Below are 18042 nucleotides of genomic sequence, written 5' to 3'. Positions count from 1 at the left end.
TTTTACTCCTTGAGGAAAAGCCCAGAAGACTGCATCTGATCTCGCAATTCCCTAACTCCGATCAGAGGTCAGTGCCAGGTCTCTCTCCCTTGTTCTAAAGACCGGGAGAGGAGCCCAGGTGGCTGAACTCCAGTCGGTTCAGAAGCTCACTCAGATTCCTCCTTCCTATTGTAAAGGTTTGTATACAGATTATGAACAAATCACAATTTTTGAAAGTAAATTGTATTTTTCCTAACTATGCAAACCTAGGTCCTTTACACGTACTGCCCTCCTCATACCACCCCTCAATCTGTTACCTGGGCTGAAAGGAAAGTGTTGACTCACCACTTGTCTTGGCATAGCCAACAACCAGATGGTAGTTAACTAACGCACTGCCTTGTTTGAAAGTTCAGCGGCCGCGTCCAGGCTTCACCTTAAGTAATTCCTATTGTAAAGGACCTAGGTTTATATAGTTAGGAAAAATACAATTTACTTTAAAAAATTGTGCTATTTTGCTGTTTACTTTAATTATAATATCATTGTAACATGTCCATATACAAGAGATTTTGTATCATTGTTGATTGCATTTATAATTTATTTTTTCCAATGCATATTTAGATATTTAAGTACCTTTTGAATTCCAAATGTTTCCCCTGTCTGAAAAAAGAAAATGGGACAGCTTCAATGCTGTATGAGAGAAAATGTCTGTGCTGGAGGTGTGGTTTAAGTATGGAAGACTTTAGTTTACTTTTCACACACAGTTGTAAGCTATATGTTTTAAGGGTAATGTTGTAAGGTGACTTTGAAATTGTATTAAACGGTTTTATGGTATATTTGATGTTTGAACGGTAGATCTAGGGTACTTATCTGCGGCGGCCTAGACTATGGCAGTTGCGGTTTTTCTATGCAGATTACTTACTGAACAAAAATTTTAAGTAATATTTATTCGGACGACCGTAATTAACCCCCAGGGGCCAGTATTAAACACGGCTAAATACATTGGACGCCCCAATCCCTAGTGGATGTCGTATCAGTGGTTACGTTCCTTGCAGTCCGTGCGGACTGCTTCTGTAGAAATACCGTTTGAACTATTAAAATAGGAAGTTATAAGCAGTTAAACGGTTTTATGGTATATTAGGTGTTTGAACTATTAAAATAGGCAGTTATAAGCATTTGTAGAGGGGATCTTTGGTGTTTAACTGTTAAAATAGCCAGTTATAAGCCGTTTTAGAAGGGGATACTAACTTAATGGGGATTTTTGCTTAACATGGGTGGTTGTGGTCCCTAACCCCAGCAATTACAGGGGACATACTGTAGGCATTTTCCTTTCATGAGCTCTTTCTTTGAAATTTCTAGGGGTGGTTTTGGGGCAAACATTTAAAATATACTTTTTTGATGTTTTGTTGATTTTACAAAATATTTATATTTAAGAATGAATAAATAATTTTGGGGGGTCTCATATCTGCGATCGATCGATTTTAGTGGGAAAAAATCTGAAGTTATCTATCTATATGTATACTGCAGTTTTGGAATTGAGATGGGGAACATTATAATTGTTATGAACAACAATTTTGTAGTTGACCTAGTGAAAAGAAAGCATAGGAAAAACATCAAATGGTAAAGGGGGATCCTTGTGGGAAACTGGGTTTTTTGGGTGGGGTGAAACGCCTCTGTCGTTTACGGTGTCCGTAACTCTCAATTCTCGGGGTAGAGACACAATGTACATATTTATGGTTTTGTTGCGGTTGACCCTTTACTCTACATACAAAAGATTGACCCATTACTTTGCATACAAACCTTTGACCTGCTTACGCTACATACAAAAATGTTTGACCTGTTACTTTGCATACAAGTTTGACCTAGGCTAGCCTAGAACCCCTTAGTTTGTTCATGAAACTTACCCAGCAGATATATATATAGCTGTATTTCTCCGAAGTCCGACAGAATTTCAAAACTCCCGGCACACACAGTGGCCGGCCAGGTGGTTAGTACCCATTCCCGCCCCTGGGAGGCGGGTGTCAGGAACCATTCCCATTTTCTATTCAGATTTTTTCTGTCGCTGGTGTTGATAACAACTGTTTTCAACACCTCCGTCTAGGATTTTCGAAACTTCTCTGTTACTTGAGTATCCTGTTTGTTTTTTGGTTATCGAACGTGGCTTGTGACTAGGCATACGCTGATAGTGGATTGGATTTGAATTTGGTTTGGTTTTTTCCTTTAACTAAGATGTCTGGGACTAGTTCATCTAGCACCAGAGTGTGTTGTATGGAAGGTTGTAAGGTGAGGCTACCGAAAGGTTCGGTAGACCCACACACAATATATAGTAATTGTAGAGAACATACGTGTGTTATAAGTGACCGTTGTAAGGAGTGTGAATGTCTGTCTGATTCTGGTTGGAAGGCATATGAATCCTATGTGCGGAAATTGGAGCGTGATAGGATACAGAGATCTTCCTCCAGGAGTGTATCAGTCAGTAGAAGTAAGGGTAGTAAGGTTTCTCCTACTATACATTCAGTAGTTGGTACACCTAAATCTGTTGTGCCTTTGGGCCCTGAAAAATCAGTGGAAGACAATGCCCTTTCTACGATTCTGGAATCAATACGAAACCTAGAATCTAAAGTGCTTGCTTTGGAGGGTAAAAGCATTATTAGTGAACAAAAGTGCAGTGAAAGTGCCCCCAGTGTTGTGGAGGGGGCGTCAGATCGGCCCTATAATGCCTCTAGGCCTGGACCTCTGTCGAACTTCCAAGCCCAGGAAGACGGACATGTCGAAAGCCGCAGGAGGGTTACGGGGAACCCCCACCGATCTGGCGTCCCTTCGGCAGAACCTGTAGACGATCCCCAGGCTGCCAAAGAGTGTGCGAGTGCGCGTATCTTCCGCGAGTGCTTTTCGTCCTCGGAGGCGTCCTCCCCTAACAGGAGTTGGAGCATGAGAAGACGCTCGCGTCCTCTGAAAAGAGCTATGACGTTAAATGTCGCACAGGCGGCTATCGTCAGTAGTCTCTCAGAGGAGGGCGCAGAGTCTCTTTGCGCTTCTTCTTCGTTACGGGCTTCGCCTCGAGGCTTGGATTACTCTCCACCGCAAAAAAGATCGAAAACTCAAGGTGTCGCACAGGCGGCCAGAGTCTTCGATCGCAGGGAAGAAGACGCTTCACGTCCTTTTTCTCCTGTTGGTTTGCGGTCTTCACCGGAGAGTTTTGCTGCATGGACTCCTCAAAGGAGAATTATGATGTCATCTGACGAGGACGCCTTGGAGCGCCCTAGTCGTTCTAAGAATAGAACTAGAACGGGTCTTGTGAGAAGGGATAGGGCTTCCCCTCGCCCCTCGCCTTCTCATAGGATCAGTTTTTCTCCTGAAAAAGAATCTTCTACTACAAAGAGTGTTATCAGGTCGATGCAACAACAACTTGCTTCGTTGCTGGCTGAGAGAGAATCAGAAATTCGTCCGAGAAGAAAAGATGGATAAATTCCCGATTAAAGATCTAAGAGGTCTCCCGCACGGGTGGACCGATCGTCTCTTTCGCCTGTGAGTACTCATTCTAGATTTCGTACGTCTCACCTGCAGTTGGAGAAAGAGCATGAAAAACTTCCTACTAGGAATTTTGAGATCGAAAGGAAGAAATTTCGCCCAGACTCTCGAGGCTCGCTTTATCCAAGAACGGACGATCCTATGGTTGCGAAACGAGGCCGTCTACAGTCTGAGAAACTCGACGCTCCTAGTTCGGCTTGGAAGGAGCGGGGTGTTCACAGGGACACCTATTTAGACAAGCGGTACGCTCGGACAGACGTCGAGCGTGACGCTCACCTGGACGCCAAGCGTGGCGCTCGGATGGACGCCGAGCGTGACGCTCACCTGGACGCCAAGCGGGACGCTCGGCTGAGCGACGAGCGTGACGCTCACCTGGACGCCAAGCGTGGCGCTCGGCTGGACGCCAAACGTGACGCTCGGCTGGACGCCAAGCTTGACGCTCGGACGGATGCCAAGCGAGACGTTCAAACGGACGCTTTGTTGCATATTCATCAGGTATCACAACAAGGTATTAGTATGGAACCTCACCTGCAATCGGCTTTTCGAAGAGACTCCCATCGAGAGAATGAGCAAGAAATTGGTACCGCTTTATCTGAATCTTTAGATATTAATATTCAGAATGCTCCTTGCACGTCAAAACAACGATCTTCATTAAAGGTCGGAGTGAATACTGTACCACCAGCTTCGGGAGTTCCCCTTGGTCACTCCTATAGATGAGGAAGGATTGAGTAATATTTCAGAAGAAACGGAAGAGGATCAACCCGCTGTGTCAGATCCTTCCGATTATCAAGTTTTGGTTCGATTGCTTCGGGATTCATTTGGAGAAGAGTTTCAACCCGCAGCACCTCGGTCGCCTCCTTCTCAGTTTTCGTTGTCAAAAACAAATAAGACTCCTGGATTTGTTAAAATGACAAAGTCTCTTTCAACTAAGAGAGCTTTTAAGAAGGTGCAAGATTGGATGGAGTCTAGAAAAGCTCAAGGAAAGTTTTCCTTGTTTTCCTTTGCCCAGCCTCCTTCAAGACTTTACGGCAAGGCTGGGATCTGGTATGATACAGGTGAGGATGTCTGGTTAAGGGCTCCCGCATCGGCTCAAGGTGACTTTTCCAGTCTGGTTGACGCGCCAAGAAGGTCTCTTCTTTCGTCAGCTAAAATAACATGGACACCGGCGGAGATAGACCACCATCTGAAAGGTCTTTTTCGGACAATTGAAGTATTTAATTTCTTAGACTGGTGTTTGGGGCTGCTTGACACTAAGTCTCGTAGTCAAGACTCAATTAGCTTGGGGAGCTATCCAGTGTTCTCGCTTGTATGGATAAGGCCGTCAGAGATGGTTCAGAGGAATTGGCTTCACATTTTTGTGCAGGGCTCCTGAAAAAGAGAGCTATCTACTGTAAATTTACTACCAAAGCAGTGTCTCCAACACAGAAGGCAGATTTGCTTTTCGCCCCTCTTTCTGACCATCTCTTCCCCCAGGCTATGATTAAAGATGTAGCTGGAAGTCTACAGGAAAAAGCTACTCAGGATCTCTTAGCACAATCTTTCTAGACGTCTTGCGGTTCCTTCGACTTCAACACGAACCCAGTTTTCTAAGAAAATAAAGCCCTTTCGAGGTGGAGCATCCTCTAGACCTTCTCCTAGAGGAAGAGGACTCTTTAGAGGCAGAGCTCAGTCTAAGTCCAGAGGTAAAAAATGAGGAGGGAGTCCTTCAGTCGCCAGTAGGTGCCAGGCTTCATTTATTTGCAGAAGCTTGGAAGAAGATAGAGGCAGACAGCTGGTCGCTCAACGTCATCGAGCGAGGATACAAAATGCCTTTCCTGAAGCCTCTTCCATTGTGCACAACACCTATAGATCTATCACCCTCTTACCATGGAGAAAAACAACAGATCTTGTACGATCTGATAGAACAAATGCTCGAGAAGAAAGCAATAGAACAAGTCGAGGACCTTCAGTCCCCGGGTTTCTACAACAGGTTATTCCTGGTACCGAAACAGTCGGGAGGCTGGCGGCCAGTTTTAGATGTGAGCAGTCTAAACCTTTTTATAGAGAGACAGACTTTCAAGATGGAGACACCTCAGTCAGTGCTTGGGGCCTTAAGACAAAACGATTGGATGGTATCATTGGACCTGCAAGACGCATATTTCCACGTCCTGATACATCTCCGATCGAAGAAATACCTGCGTTTTGTCATGAAGGGAAGAGTTTTCCAATTCAGAGCTCTTTGCTTCGGTCTGAGTATGGCACCAATGATTTTCACAATTCTAATGAAGAATGTGGCGAGGTGGCTTCATCTTGCAAACATAAGGATCTCTCTATATCTAGACGACTGGCTCATTCGAGCATCGTCGAAAGAAAGGTGTCTGAAGGACCTTCAATCAACCTTAACTCTAGCAAAGTCCCTGGGACTTCTAGTGAATTTCGAAAAGTCGCAGCTGATCCCCACACAGTCCACCGTGTATCTGGGGATTCAGATGGATTCAGTGGCTTTTCGAGCTTTTCCGTCCCAGGGACGTCAACAGCAAGGATTAGAAAAAATATCAGTCTTCTTAAGGAAAGAATCATGCTCAGTGAGGGAATGGATGAGTCTGCTGGGCACCATTTCCTCGCTGGAGAAGTTTGTTTCCTTGGGGAGACTACATCTCAGACCTCTCCAGTTTTTCCTGAAGGAGAATTGGAAGGACAAAGAAAATTTGGAGACAATTTTGAGGATCCCGAAGGAGGTAAAGGATCACCTAAAGTGGTGGCTCGATCCTGTGAAACTTTCGGAAGGAACATCCCTCAAACTTCAGAGCCCCGACCTAGTGTTGTTCTCCGACGCGTCCACCACCGGGTGGGGAGCTACATTAGGGAGGGAGGAAGTGGCAGGCACCTGGAGAGGGGAACAGGTGTTCTGGCACATAAATCTCAAAGAACTGGCGGCCATATACTTGGCACTTCAGTTTTTCAAAGAAAAAGTCTCAAACAAGATAGTTCAGATAAATTCAGACAATACCACAGCTCTGTCATACTTAAAAAAACAAGGAGGGACTCACTTGCGATCATTGTTCAACCTAGCGAGGGAGATCTTGTTATGGGCGAGAACTCAAAGTAACGATTCTAACGAGGTTCGTTGCAGGCGTGGAGAACGTCCGGGCAGATCTCCTCAGTCGGCAAGGTCAACTGCTGCCGACCGAGTGGACTCTACATCAGGATGTGTGCGTCGAGAGCTGTGGAAGTATGGGGACGTCCTCTAGTGGACGTCTTTGCAACAGCGAGAACAAAGAGGCTTCCGTTGTATTGCTCCCCCGTGCTCGACCCGGGAGCAATAGCAATAGATGCACTTCTTTGGGACTGGACAGGGATGGATCTTTACGCCTTTCCCCCGTTCAAGATTCTGGGAGAAGTAATGAAGAAGTTTGCAATGTCAGAAGGGACGAGATTTACGTTAATCGCTCCTTACTGGCCAGCAAAGGAGTGGTTCACAGAGGTCATGACCTTTGTAGTAGACTTCCCGAGGACATTGCCCATGAGGACAGATCTACTCAAACAGCCCCACTTCGAGAGATACCACGGAAACCTCCCCGCTCTGAGTCTGACTGCATTCAGACTATCAAAAAGTTGGTCAGAGCGAGGGGTTTTTCAAGACCGGTTGCAAAAGCAATCGCCAATGCGAGAAGAGCTTCCACGCTTGGAGTCTATCAATCGAAGTGGGCTACGTTTAGGAGTTGGTGCAGAAGAACACGCATTTCCTCTACCACGACCTCTGTGAGCCAAATAGCGGACTTTTTGCTCTACTTGAGAAACGACCTAAAGCTTGCAGTCTCAACAATCAAAGGCTACAGAAGTGTGTTATCTGTAGTCTTTAGACATAGAGGAATTGATTTGGCAAATAATAAAGATATCCATGATCTTTTAAGGTCTTTCGAGACTATAAAGATTCCTCAACCTAAGTTACCATCATGGAATTTGGATGTAGTACTTAAATTCCTAATGTCAAATCGGTTTGAACCTCTTCAGAATGCCTCATTAAGGGATCTTACTAAGAAAACTATTTTCCTAACGACTCTGGCGACGGCGAAGAGGGTTAGTGAAATTCAAGCCTTTAGCAAGCATATTGGTTTTAGGGGACATAATGCTGTTTGCTCATTAAGTCCTATGTTTCTAGCGAAAAATGAAAATCCGTCTAACCCTTGGCCCAAAAGTTTTGAGATTAAGGGTATGGCGGAAATCATTGGACACGAACCAGAGAGAGTCCTGTGCCCTGTCAGGGCTCTCAAGATTTATTTACAAAGAACGAAGGAATGTCGAGGTCCTTCTAACAACTTATGGTGTTCGGTCAGAAGACCAGATTTACCGATGTCGAAGAATGCTCTGGCATTCTTCTTGAGAGACACCATTAGACAGGTGCATTCATCTTGCGAAGACAGTGATGTTAAGCTGTTGAAAGTGAATGCCCATGAAGTGAGAGCTATATCTACCTCGGTAGCTTTCCAAAAGGGAAAAACATGGGGCCAACTCCAAATTGACATTTTGTGCGTGCCACCTTTTGGCGCAGCAACTTGGTGTTCGCTTCACACTACCTGCGGGATGTGAAGACGACATACGAGAACTGCTATGCGCTTGGACCATACGTCGCAGCAGACAATTTGTTGGGGGCTGGAGTAGCACTCATCCTACCCTGTAGGAAATGGGTAGGTGAGTTTTTATGGATTGTTTTATGGTTGTAAGGTCGTCCGCCTGAGCCGGACTTCCTTTCCTTTAGCCTAAGTGATGTGGGAATGGAAAATTGAAAATTAGGCTGGTCAGGTGGTAAATTTTTTTACTTCGTTGCCCTCATAGTATGGTCAAAATGTCTAGTCACATTGTGGTCACGCTCCCGTTGACAGATCATCTAGAACTCACCAGCTATATAGGTCACTACCTTGCTGGAGACTCTAGTAAAGCAGTAGCAGACTTGGGTGACAGTAATCACGAAGTCAGCTATGCTAACAGGTAAGGAACCAAGATGTTATTCATCTGCATGTAATATGTTTCCAAAATCCTTTTCTGTCTCTCCCTACCTCCAAAGGTGGGATTCAGCTATATATATAACAATGATATTGTTAAGATACAATAAAGTTTGTTCATACTTACCTGGCAGATATATATAATCAAAGTACCCACCCACCTCCTCTCAGGAGACAGTGGGAATAGACAATCTGAATAGAAAATGGGAATGGTTCCTGACACCCGCCTCCCAGCGGCGGGAATGGGTACTAACCACCTGGCCGGCCACTGCGTGTGCCGGGAGTTTTTGAAATTCTGTCGGACTTTGAGAATAAGCTATATATATATCTGCCAGGTAAGTATGAACAAACTTTATTGTATCTTAACAATATCATTTTTCATACAGAACTTTGAACCACTACTCTACATGTAAAGCAACAGACTAGCCTAGGCTACCACTAACCGACATTACTGGTAAATTAGATGTTAACAGTGAGTATGTTTGTGTGTGCTGTCATTAAGAACGTGGCGGAAAGGCGCTTTGTGCCTTATCCGAACATTTAAATATTCTTGGCAAGCTCTTTTGTTCTGGCAAGAGGTATTGTTTTGCTGCGTGCGCTAACCTTAGGGGTTACAGAGAATTAGCCACTCTACATACAAAAGGACACGGCTAGCCTAGGCTATAATTCCCCTCAAACTGTGAAATTAAACACCTTACTCTTTACCACAGACTGACCTACCACTTTACATACAAATGGCGGCACCATACATGTACCTACGTGCCCACTTAGTGCCAATAGGTCTGTTCGAACTCGTGCTTCAGTACTGGCTTCGAACTAACCGAAACAGTAATTTAAGCTAACATGAAAATTAATATACAACTTACCTTATTCAAAGTTGCTGTTGTCTGATGACCATGAAGGCATCAGTCTCGGCCTCTTTGAAACAGGCAGGGGATCACGTGCCTCGCTGGTAGAAGTTCTTGGTCTTATTGTTTCTGACCAGGAAACTAAATCTGAGATGGGGGATGTCAGGCAGCTTTTGAGTGGATAGACATGCTTGATCAGATTCAGAAACGCCCGAAATGGACACAGAACGTCTTGTAGATACCGCTTCTTGATACAGTACATAGAAAATTAACTTTCATAAAGTTCTTTCTGCATACCGTGTCTCGTTAGCGCATTCCGTTTAAGAATGCCACTGAAATTCTATAGTGTTCGTGTGTACATTTGGGTCGTCCGGGCTAACGAAGTTAACACTGTGGTTCACAACATTATGTACGAAATAATGTTCCCGGACTTTGCTGTATGCTTTCCAGCAATCAGATATGGTTGTGGTTTCTGGAAGCACGTTATCAAGCAACACCGGGAGCAGAGTTTCAGCAGAACGGCCAGGAACCACCTTGAAAAAGGTCTCACGTGCACGTGTCTGTCGGTCAGTGCCACCAAACTCCCAAGATCCGTTCACCTTATGGCCACGGTTGTACTTCCATTTTCCAAATTTAGATTCATCAATCTCAACAATATGACCATGACCACCAAATTTGGCAACATATATCTCAACAAAAATTATACCAATCCACCATGTTGTTAGGTGCTAAAGGCATAACAAAATCCCTCAACACACTGTGGGGTTTTCTTAGTGAAACAAAATATTAATATAATAATTGTTTCGAGAGACAACCGCAATTTTTCGAAAAATTACCTGTGCCGGACTGATACTTTCTTTCTGCACTTGCTATTTGTACAGTGCCACATGTATATGGGGTGGCCTGTGACCTTGCTGGTCCCATCTTTCATGAATCGTCGGTTTTCTGTGCTGCACATTGTACATAAACCTGAATAATCACCAAGTAAATCTTCTCTATGAGGCCACTTCATAAATTTTTTGGTGTTGCGTAGAAACTCGTCTGCAGAGACACTTTTCGGGAACAATACTTCGTGTATTCTATCCATGATGGCGGTGAACTACGGAAAGAATGAATTCTTCGAGAGAAGGTATAAGTGTATGAATTATATTCATCAGATGCATTTTTATTGGTTGGTAGTAAATTAATCCATGTCCCTTGGGAATGACCTGGGTCAACCTGATATAGGATTGGTATGATTTAAAATTCCCACTCTGAGGTCGGGACGACATACAGCGCCTCACTGCGGCCATCTCAAGAACTAGGGGAGCTCCTACCTCTGTATCACTGTTCACATCAACTGGGTACTTAGAAAAAGTTACGTTTCCTGGGAAATATCGGCTGATGACAAATTGGCGTAAATTGGTCGGATAAGGGACTTTTGGGGTAGATTTTGGAATGCTGGACAACTTTTATTCTGCATTTTATATTAACGCTCATAGTTTAGGAGCTGTAGGCTCTTGAGAAAAAATCTGAAATTATCTATCTACATGTATACTGCAGTTTTGGAATTGAGATGGGGAACATAATTGTTATGAACAACAATTTTGTAGTTGACCTAGTGAAAAGAAAGCATAGGAAAAACATCAGATGGTAAAGGGGAAAGTATCTGAGTGTATGGGGTGGTTATTAAGAGGCAGTATTCCTGAACAGGGAAAGGCGCAGTAATTCTGCAGCCAGACCAGAAATGATTAGTTGAGTCACCCTAGAACCACAGGGGATAGTGCAAATATAGATTATTTCCAACCCTTTTGAGTATCCAGAATTAAAAAAATTTGTTGATAACTTGTGAATTTACCTTGGATCAAAAATTCCTGAGAGTGGTGGTCATGCTAAGATATTCCCAGTGGAGGCACAATAATCTCACAGCAAGACCCTACATAATTAGGTAATTAAACTTAGAACCTCAAAGGTTAATACTTGGTACTGTTTCTTGCTTCCTGGTCTTTATTGCCAAACCTTAATGGGTATCTAGAATGAAGAAAATAGTTTATAACCTGTGACCATACTTTGAACCAAAAATTATCGGGGTTGTTGGGATTTATTTAATAGGAGCTAAGCCATGTCATCACCTGTCAGTTTCTTTTCTAAGCTCCTTTGAGGATGAACAGCGGCTATGCTATAAAAGAAACAGGCTTTGACATAGGAAAACTCTAGTTTTGGTATCTGCCATGAGTCCTCAAACCCACCCACTTCCCTGATGAAAAGGCATGGCATGGGGTATACATTTATCTTGCTCAGACCTGGCATGTAATGAGGAAAATAACTGACATATGCACTGTTGTCATATCTGTGAAAGGGAAAATCGAGGTTGTCACTGTGGACAAGATAATAGAGCCTTCTTGTTCTGAGTTCTTTATGTTTTATCACCTTGCCAACATGTACTATTCTGGCAGAGACCAACTACATATATTAAAAAATTCTTTGAAATTGGTTGTTCTGTCTTCTGGAGCAAGTCCTATTTTGAGGACTCCCAGCGGCTACCAATTATAGGCTTTTCCTATGTCAAAACCTGTTTATTATTACTATTGTTATACTGTTCAATATTGTTATTATAATCAAAAGTATTTTCATTAACAAAATTGTGAAGATGAAGGCTGAATGTCATAATGCAAATATTGTATACCACTCAACTTGTGAATGTCGAGAACTAATTATTTTACAGCATGTCTACCTATAGTATATGTTTCTGAATATTTTACATTTTATGTTAAATTTGTTTTTACTTTTGAAGGAAACTAGAAATTTAAGAGGAAAGATGATGTTCATTGTTTCTGTAATGTCCGCAATGCTGTTTCTACCTCCTTTTATTTGCCCTGGTTCTTATTTTCCTCTGTTGATACTTTAATAAGTTTCCCAAGTCCTCTGTTAGAACTTCTTTCTGTCATAAATACAAATAATTTTCAGTGGACTTCTTTGTAACCAAAGAATTTTCGTACCCTTTCCATGACTCTGTGAGAATTAGTAAAGTTGCCCATGATATAATTTCCTATGTATTTTTTGTGTGTGGTTTTAGGTTATAGATTAGATTGGTTGAACAAGTGTTACTGCATTTACAATACTAAAAATTTTCAGCATTGCATATCTAGATAAAGTCAACATTACTGACTGTTCAGATGTGAACATATGTGGGATACATGACTTTAACCGAAAATTGACCCATAGTCAAGAGGAAGGCTAGATGCATTGTCTGGTATTAGTATGACTTTGAACTGCTACTCTTTCTGCTTAAATGTTCCTGGATACATATTGTTGACACTGAGAATGCCCCTGCAGCTGACTGCAGACAGCAGGATTAAGACAGGGTGGTGTGGAAAGAGTAGACAAAGGTGACTCATGATCCTGGCCTGGCAGGAGGGTGCATGTAAAAGTTAAAGAGCATATTGAAGAATGTCAAATGTTTGGTTTTCTTTTATTTAATATTTAAAAAAATTTAAATTTAAACCTGCATATATTGATTCCACATATAGAGTGAGTAGTAGTGCATTTAGATTTATTTTTATTTCTGTGGTTAATGTTAAGCACAGTACAGTACTGTAAATTCAGTGGCACTTATGAAGTGGTTTTATGGCTCATATTTTTCTTTTGCAGGGCCAAGAGCACAGCAGTTGGATGGAGAAGAGTGCCCACTTCATGTTCAGCATCCCCCTACTGGAGAAGAATTTGCATTAGGCTGTGGAGTGTGTCGTAATGCTCATACATTCTAATCATGATCTGAAAGTGATTGTGATAAATCAGAATAATGAAAGCATTTTTGTGAATCTTATAGTGCTCATACTTTTTAATCCCGTTATTTATTTAACATAATTTTTCTGATGTACAAGTTTTCAAGTTTTTAGTATTATATATACATACATATATATATATATATATATATATATATATATATATATATATATATATATATATATCTTTTTATGTTTTGAGGGAGTATTAATTTTAAATGCAAAAATTGATCTAATTCATGACCTACCTACCCACGTTGATTTTTAATGTGTAGTATATTATTAAGATTAGAGATTTTTAACTTATCTGTAAACTTATCAAAAGCTACATATTTTTGTGCAGTTTGGTAACCATGAAGATGCTACAATATGTACTATATATGATTTAGGTTAATCCAATGTATAAACAAAAGAAGTCTGATTTGGGCATGATGTATTTATTATACAAATAAATACGGAGAATTACAATTGAAAAAGATTGAGTATCAATTCCTTATATAGGTACTAGAATTTTCATGTTTGGAAGGATATTTGTTGACGTTGTATGCAGTTATTAAAATTATTACACTATGCTTTGAAAATAGCTTTCCAAAATCTACACATGCTAATATGGAAGATCCATTAATGGTTCAAGTCATAACTGCTCTGTTAGGAAACAGAAACCTAACACCACAAACGACTCTGTTTAAGAGATAAATATCTGGCAGAATCAGACATCCATACTGGAGAACAGTATTCTAGTAAAGGAAGCAAAGATTACCTAAAGCAGGTTGCACTGATTTTGTCACTCATAAATACAGGTGGCCTTACGAACAATACCTAACTTTCATCTGGCATTTGCTAAAACTTTCATTAGATATTTCTCAAAAGTTAGATGCGAGTCAAACACCTAGAATAGTTAAAGCTTCAGACACATTCAACAATGTTCCATCCATCTGAAGGCGAGGATGGGTTGGGAAATCTGTATGAGATCTGCTAATTAATATTACTTTTGTTTTACTGGAGTAAAACTTCATACCCCACCGACTACATCATTCTCTAATGCAGTCCATGTCCTTATTTAGGCTGAGGGCAACTTAATTTCTCGTAAGTGGAGACTCTACTGCACCCACAAGTGTTGCATCATCGGCATACTGAAAAATCTTGTTTTCCAGCCCAACGACCATATCACTTGTATGCATTAATGATAACAGTGGACAAGGACACTACTCTGGGAAACCTCAGACACAATAGTTCTAGGTTCAATAAAGAGTCCATCAGCAGCAACTTACTGCTGCCTACCTGTAAGGAAATCTTGAAGTAATCCTAAAACATATCCACCCACTCCAAGGTTCTGAAGTTAATCAATAAGTGCTTTGTGATTTACTAAATCGGAAGCAGCACTAAAATCTATTTGAATTATGAACTCTGCACTCAAAACCCTTATCAAGGTTCTCTTGCAAATGGCAAGTCAAGTCTAAAAGAGCATCACGAGTACCTAACTGCTTTCTGTATGCATATTGATTATCAGCTATCAATCCTTTAGATTCAACATACCTATATAATGACTTAAAAACAAGTGTTCAGCAACTTTGGGGAGCACAACGAGAATAGAGATTGGCCTGTAATTACCATAGTCTGTAGATATGCCACTCTTTGGAACAGGCACTATATTTCTAAGTTTGCACTCATCCGCAAAGATACTACGTTTACATAAAAATCTACGGAATATACTTATCTTGGGAGACAACACACTAGAAACCTTTTTAACCCTTAAACGCCGACTGGACGTATTTTACGTCAAAATTTTTTGTCTCTTGGCTGCCGACTGGATGTATTTTACGTTGACATACAAAAGTTTTTTTTAAAATTCGCGGAAAAATACTTTTAGGCCTACCAGCTGAAAACTCTTGAATCACGCGCCTTGGGGGATGCTGGGAGTTCACGGATCAAGGTGTTGTTTTGTTTACAATCGTTACGCAGGCGCGCAAGCGCGAATTTCTTTCTTGCCGCACTAAAAAGTATCTGTGACACATCTCGGAAATTATTTCGTCACTTTGACATAATTTTTGTACCATTTTAAATTAGCCGTTACATGGAGTATTATATATGAAAATGTGCGCATTTGTATGTAAAATACAACAAAAAAATACTCATGATTGTAGCTTTTATCAGTTTTGAGATATTTTCATATAAATAACGATAAGTGCCAAAATTTCAACCTTTGGTCAACCGTTGGACTCTGCCGAAAATGGTTGGAAAAACGCCAATTTGTAAGCTAAAACACTTATATTTTAGTAATATTCAATCATTTTAACCTTAACGAATTGAATTCGCTACCACAATATTTCGATTTATGGAGAATTTATGAAAAAACTTTTTCCTTACGTCCGCTCGGTAACTCTTCCGAAAAAAATCATACATGCAATTGTGGTAATGTTTGCACCATTTTAAAATTAGCCGTTATATAAAGTTTTATATATGGAGATGTGCGCAATTTCATGCACAATACAACTAAAAACAACCCATGGTTGTAGCTTTCATCAATTGAAATATTTTCATATAAAAAATGATAAGTGACAAATTTTCAACCTTCGGTCAACTTTGACTCTACCGAAATGGTCGAAAAACGCAATTGTAAGCTAAAACGATTATATTCTAGTAATATTCAATAATTATTACCTTCATTTGGCAACAAATTGGAAGTCTCTAGCACAATATTTCGATTTATGGTGAATTTATGAAAAAAATTACATTTTCTTTACGTCCGCACGGTAACTCTTCCGAAAAAATCATACGTGCGATTGTGGTAATGTTTGCACCATTTTAAATTAGCCGTTACATAAAGTTTTATATATGAAAATGTGCGCAATTTCATGTAGAATACAACAAAAAATAATTGAAGGTTGTAGCTTTTCTCATTTTTGAAATATTTGCATATAAATCACGATAAAATAGAAAAAGCAAAAAAACCACGTTCGGTCAACTTTGACTCTACCGAAATGGTCGAAAAACGCAATTGTAAGCTAAAACTCTTACAGTCTAGTAATATTCAGTAATTTATCTTTATCTTGAAACAAATTCGAAGTCTCTAGCACAATATTTAGATTTATGGTGAATTTAAAAAAAAAAAAACTTTCCTTCCTTCCACGCGCGGATTCTCCGCCACAAATCTCCGAAATGCGTACGTCCCATTCTCGGAATATTTGCTCCATTTCATATTAGGCATTTCATAGAGTTTTATATATGAAAATGTGTGCAATTTCATGAAGAATAAAACGAAAAATATTTGAAGGTTGTAGCTTTTCTAATTTCCGAAATAATTGCATATAAAAAAATATAAAAAAATTCGACATTTGGTCAAATTTAACTCGTCAGATATGGTCGAAAACTGCAATTGTAAGCTAATACTCTTACAGTATAGTAATATTAAATCATTTGTCTTCATTTTGAAAGAAATTGGAAGTCTCTAGGACAATATTTAGATTTATGGTGAATTTTTGAAAAAAATATTTGTTTACGTCCGCGCATCACGAATTCATGCATTATTTTGTGATAATATTTTCTCTGTGTTGCTTTTATTGTTTTACAATGTGTTATATACCAAAATGATCGCAATTTAGTGTACATTACAACGAAAAAAAATTAAGTCGTTACCTTTAACCGTTTTGCGCATAGCGCGATTTGAATACAATTATATATGAAATTTTGTTTTCGCGCTATCATATATCGCATTATTTATATATGATAATGATAGTTTTTTTCATTTCTGATGGTTGCATACTAAACTTCAGGCAATGACAAAAAAAGGAGTAAAAAATGAACACTTAATCTTGAAAACTAAGCGCGCTGTGATTTTTTGAAAAAAATATTTTTTCCGCTTCCGCACTCACTCTGAGACCGCCTCTGCACACGGAAGACGATTTTTAATCTACCCCTTCGGCGTTTAAGGGTTAAAGTGAAAGAACCATCAAGATATTCCCCACCCCAGCTAACAAGATTATCCAGAATTTTCTTAATATCCTTAGAGCAAAATGCAAATTTTGTAAGACTAGGTGTAGAATGGCAAGTATCAGGGAGACCGACATCCTCAGGCAATTACTTAGCTTCAACCTTTTTCCCTTCGGCTGGTAACCAATCTACCATCATCTGTTAGTAGTGGTGGAATGGAAGATGAGCATGATCCAAAGATAGATGATGCCAATTTGGTCCACCACAAATGAGGCAGAGTAATTCCTTCCAGTTTCCTTTTCAAGATATTATTGTAATTTTTCTCAGCTGTATGGAAAGTTCTATTTTCATTTGAACGATTTCGTCTCCATGTGTTGAATTTGGTCTGCTTGTCATGGTAGGCTTGTCTACATGTGTCATCAAACCATAGCTGGTCATTTGTTCTAAATTGGGTGACCTTTCTAGAGACATATCTTATTAAAATAGCCATCAACATTTCATTTAATGACTTTGGGTATTAAAATAGCCATCAACATTTCATGTAATGTCTTCTTGGGTATTAAAATAGCCATCAACATTTCATTGTAAGCTAATACTCTTACAGTATAGTAATATTAAATCATTTGTCTTCAGTTTGAAAGAAATTGGGATTAGGATCTAATATAGCATCTGAAATTTTAAGCACCTGACAAGCTTCAATAATGCAATCCCAATTGGGTCTAGATTTCAGCCAGACCATTTTCCCAATGATGGCATTACGAGTAAGTGGTACCTCGACATACGAAATTACGTAATCCGTTCCGAGGTGGCCTTCGTAACCTGAGCTTTTAGTATCTTGAACCACATTTTACATTGCCTAATTCGTTGCAAGCCCTACAAAAACACCCCAGTAATTTTTATAATAAAGCTAAATTGACCAATAAACAATGAAATACAACAATTTGGACCATTCAATAACAAACTTATACGTACTACTAATATGTACTACATAGTACCTGTAAATAAAGTGTA

General features: G+C 40.2%; 1 protein-coding gene across 11 annotated transcripts in view; it reads left to right on the top strand.

Moving 5' to 3' along the window:
- The window catches only part of LOC135224515 (E3 ubiquitin-protein ligase MYCBP2-like), a 1655355-nt gene extending 1641785 nt beyond the window's left edge, over window positions 1-13570 (top strand). For all 11 annotated transcript variants that reach the window (XM_064263565.1, XM_064263560.1, XM_064263570.1 and 8 more), the window contains one exon: window positions 12968-13570. In XM_064263565.1, the coding sequence (XP_064119635.1) occupies window positions 12968-13083 (116 nt within the window). In that variant the 3' untranslated portion in view covers window positions 13084-13570. The remainder of the gene's footprint in view (window positions 1-12967) is intronic.
- Window positions 13571-18042: the final 4472 nt, after the last annotated feature.

Source organism: Macrobrachium nipponense, chromosome 12 (genome assembly GCF_015104395.2).
Source record: "Macrobrachium nipponense isolate FS-2020 chromosome 12, ASM1510439v2, whole genome shotgun sequence".
Taxonomy (NCBI): Eukaryota; Metazoa; Arthropoda; class Malacostraca; order Decapoda; family Palaemonidae; genus Macrobrachium; species Macrobrachium nipponense.
Note: the sequence above shows the minus strand (reverse complement) of the source record. Positions and strands in the feature narration are given on the sequence as shown.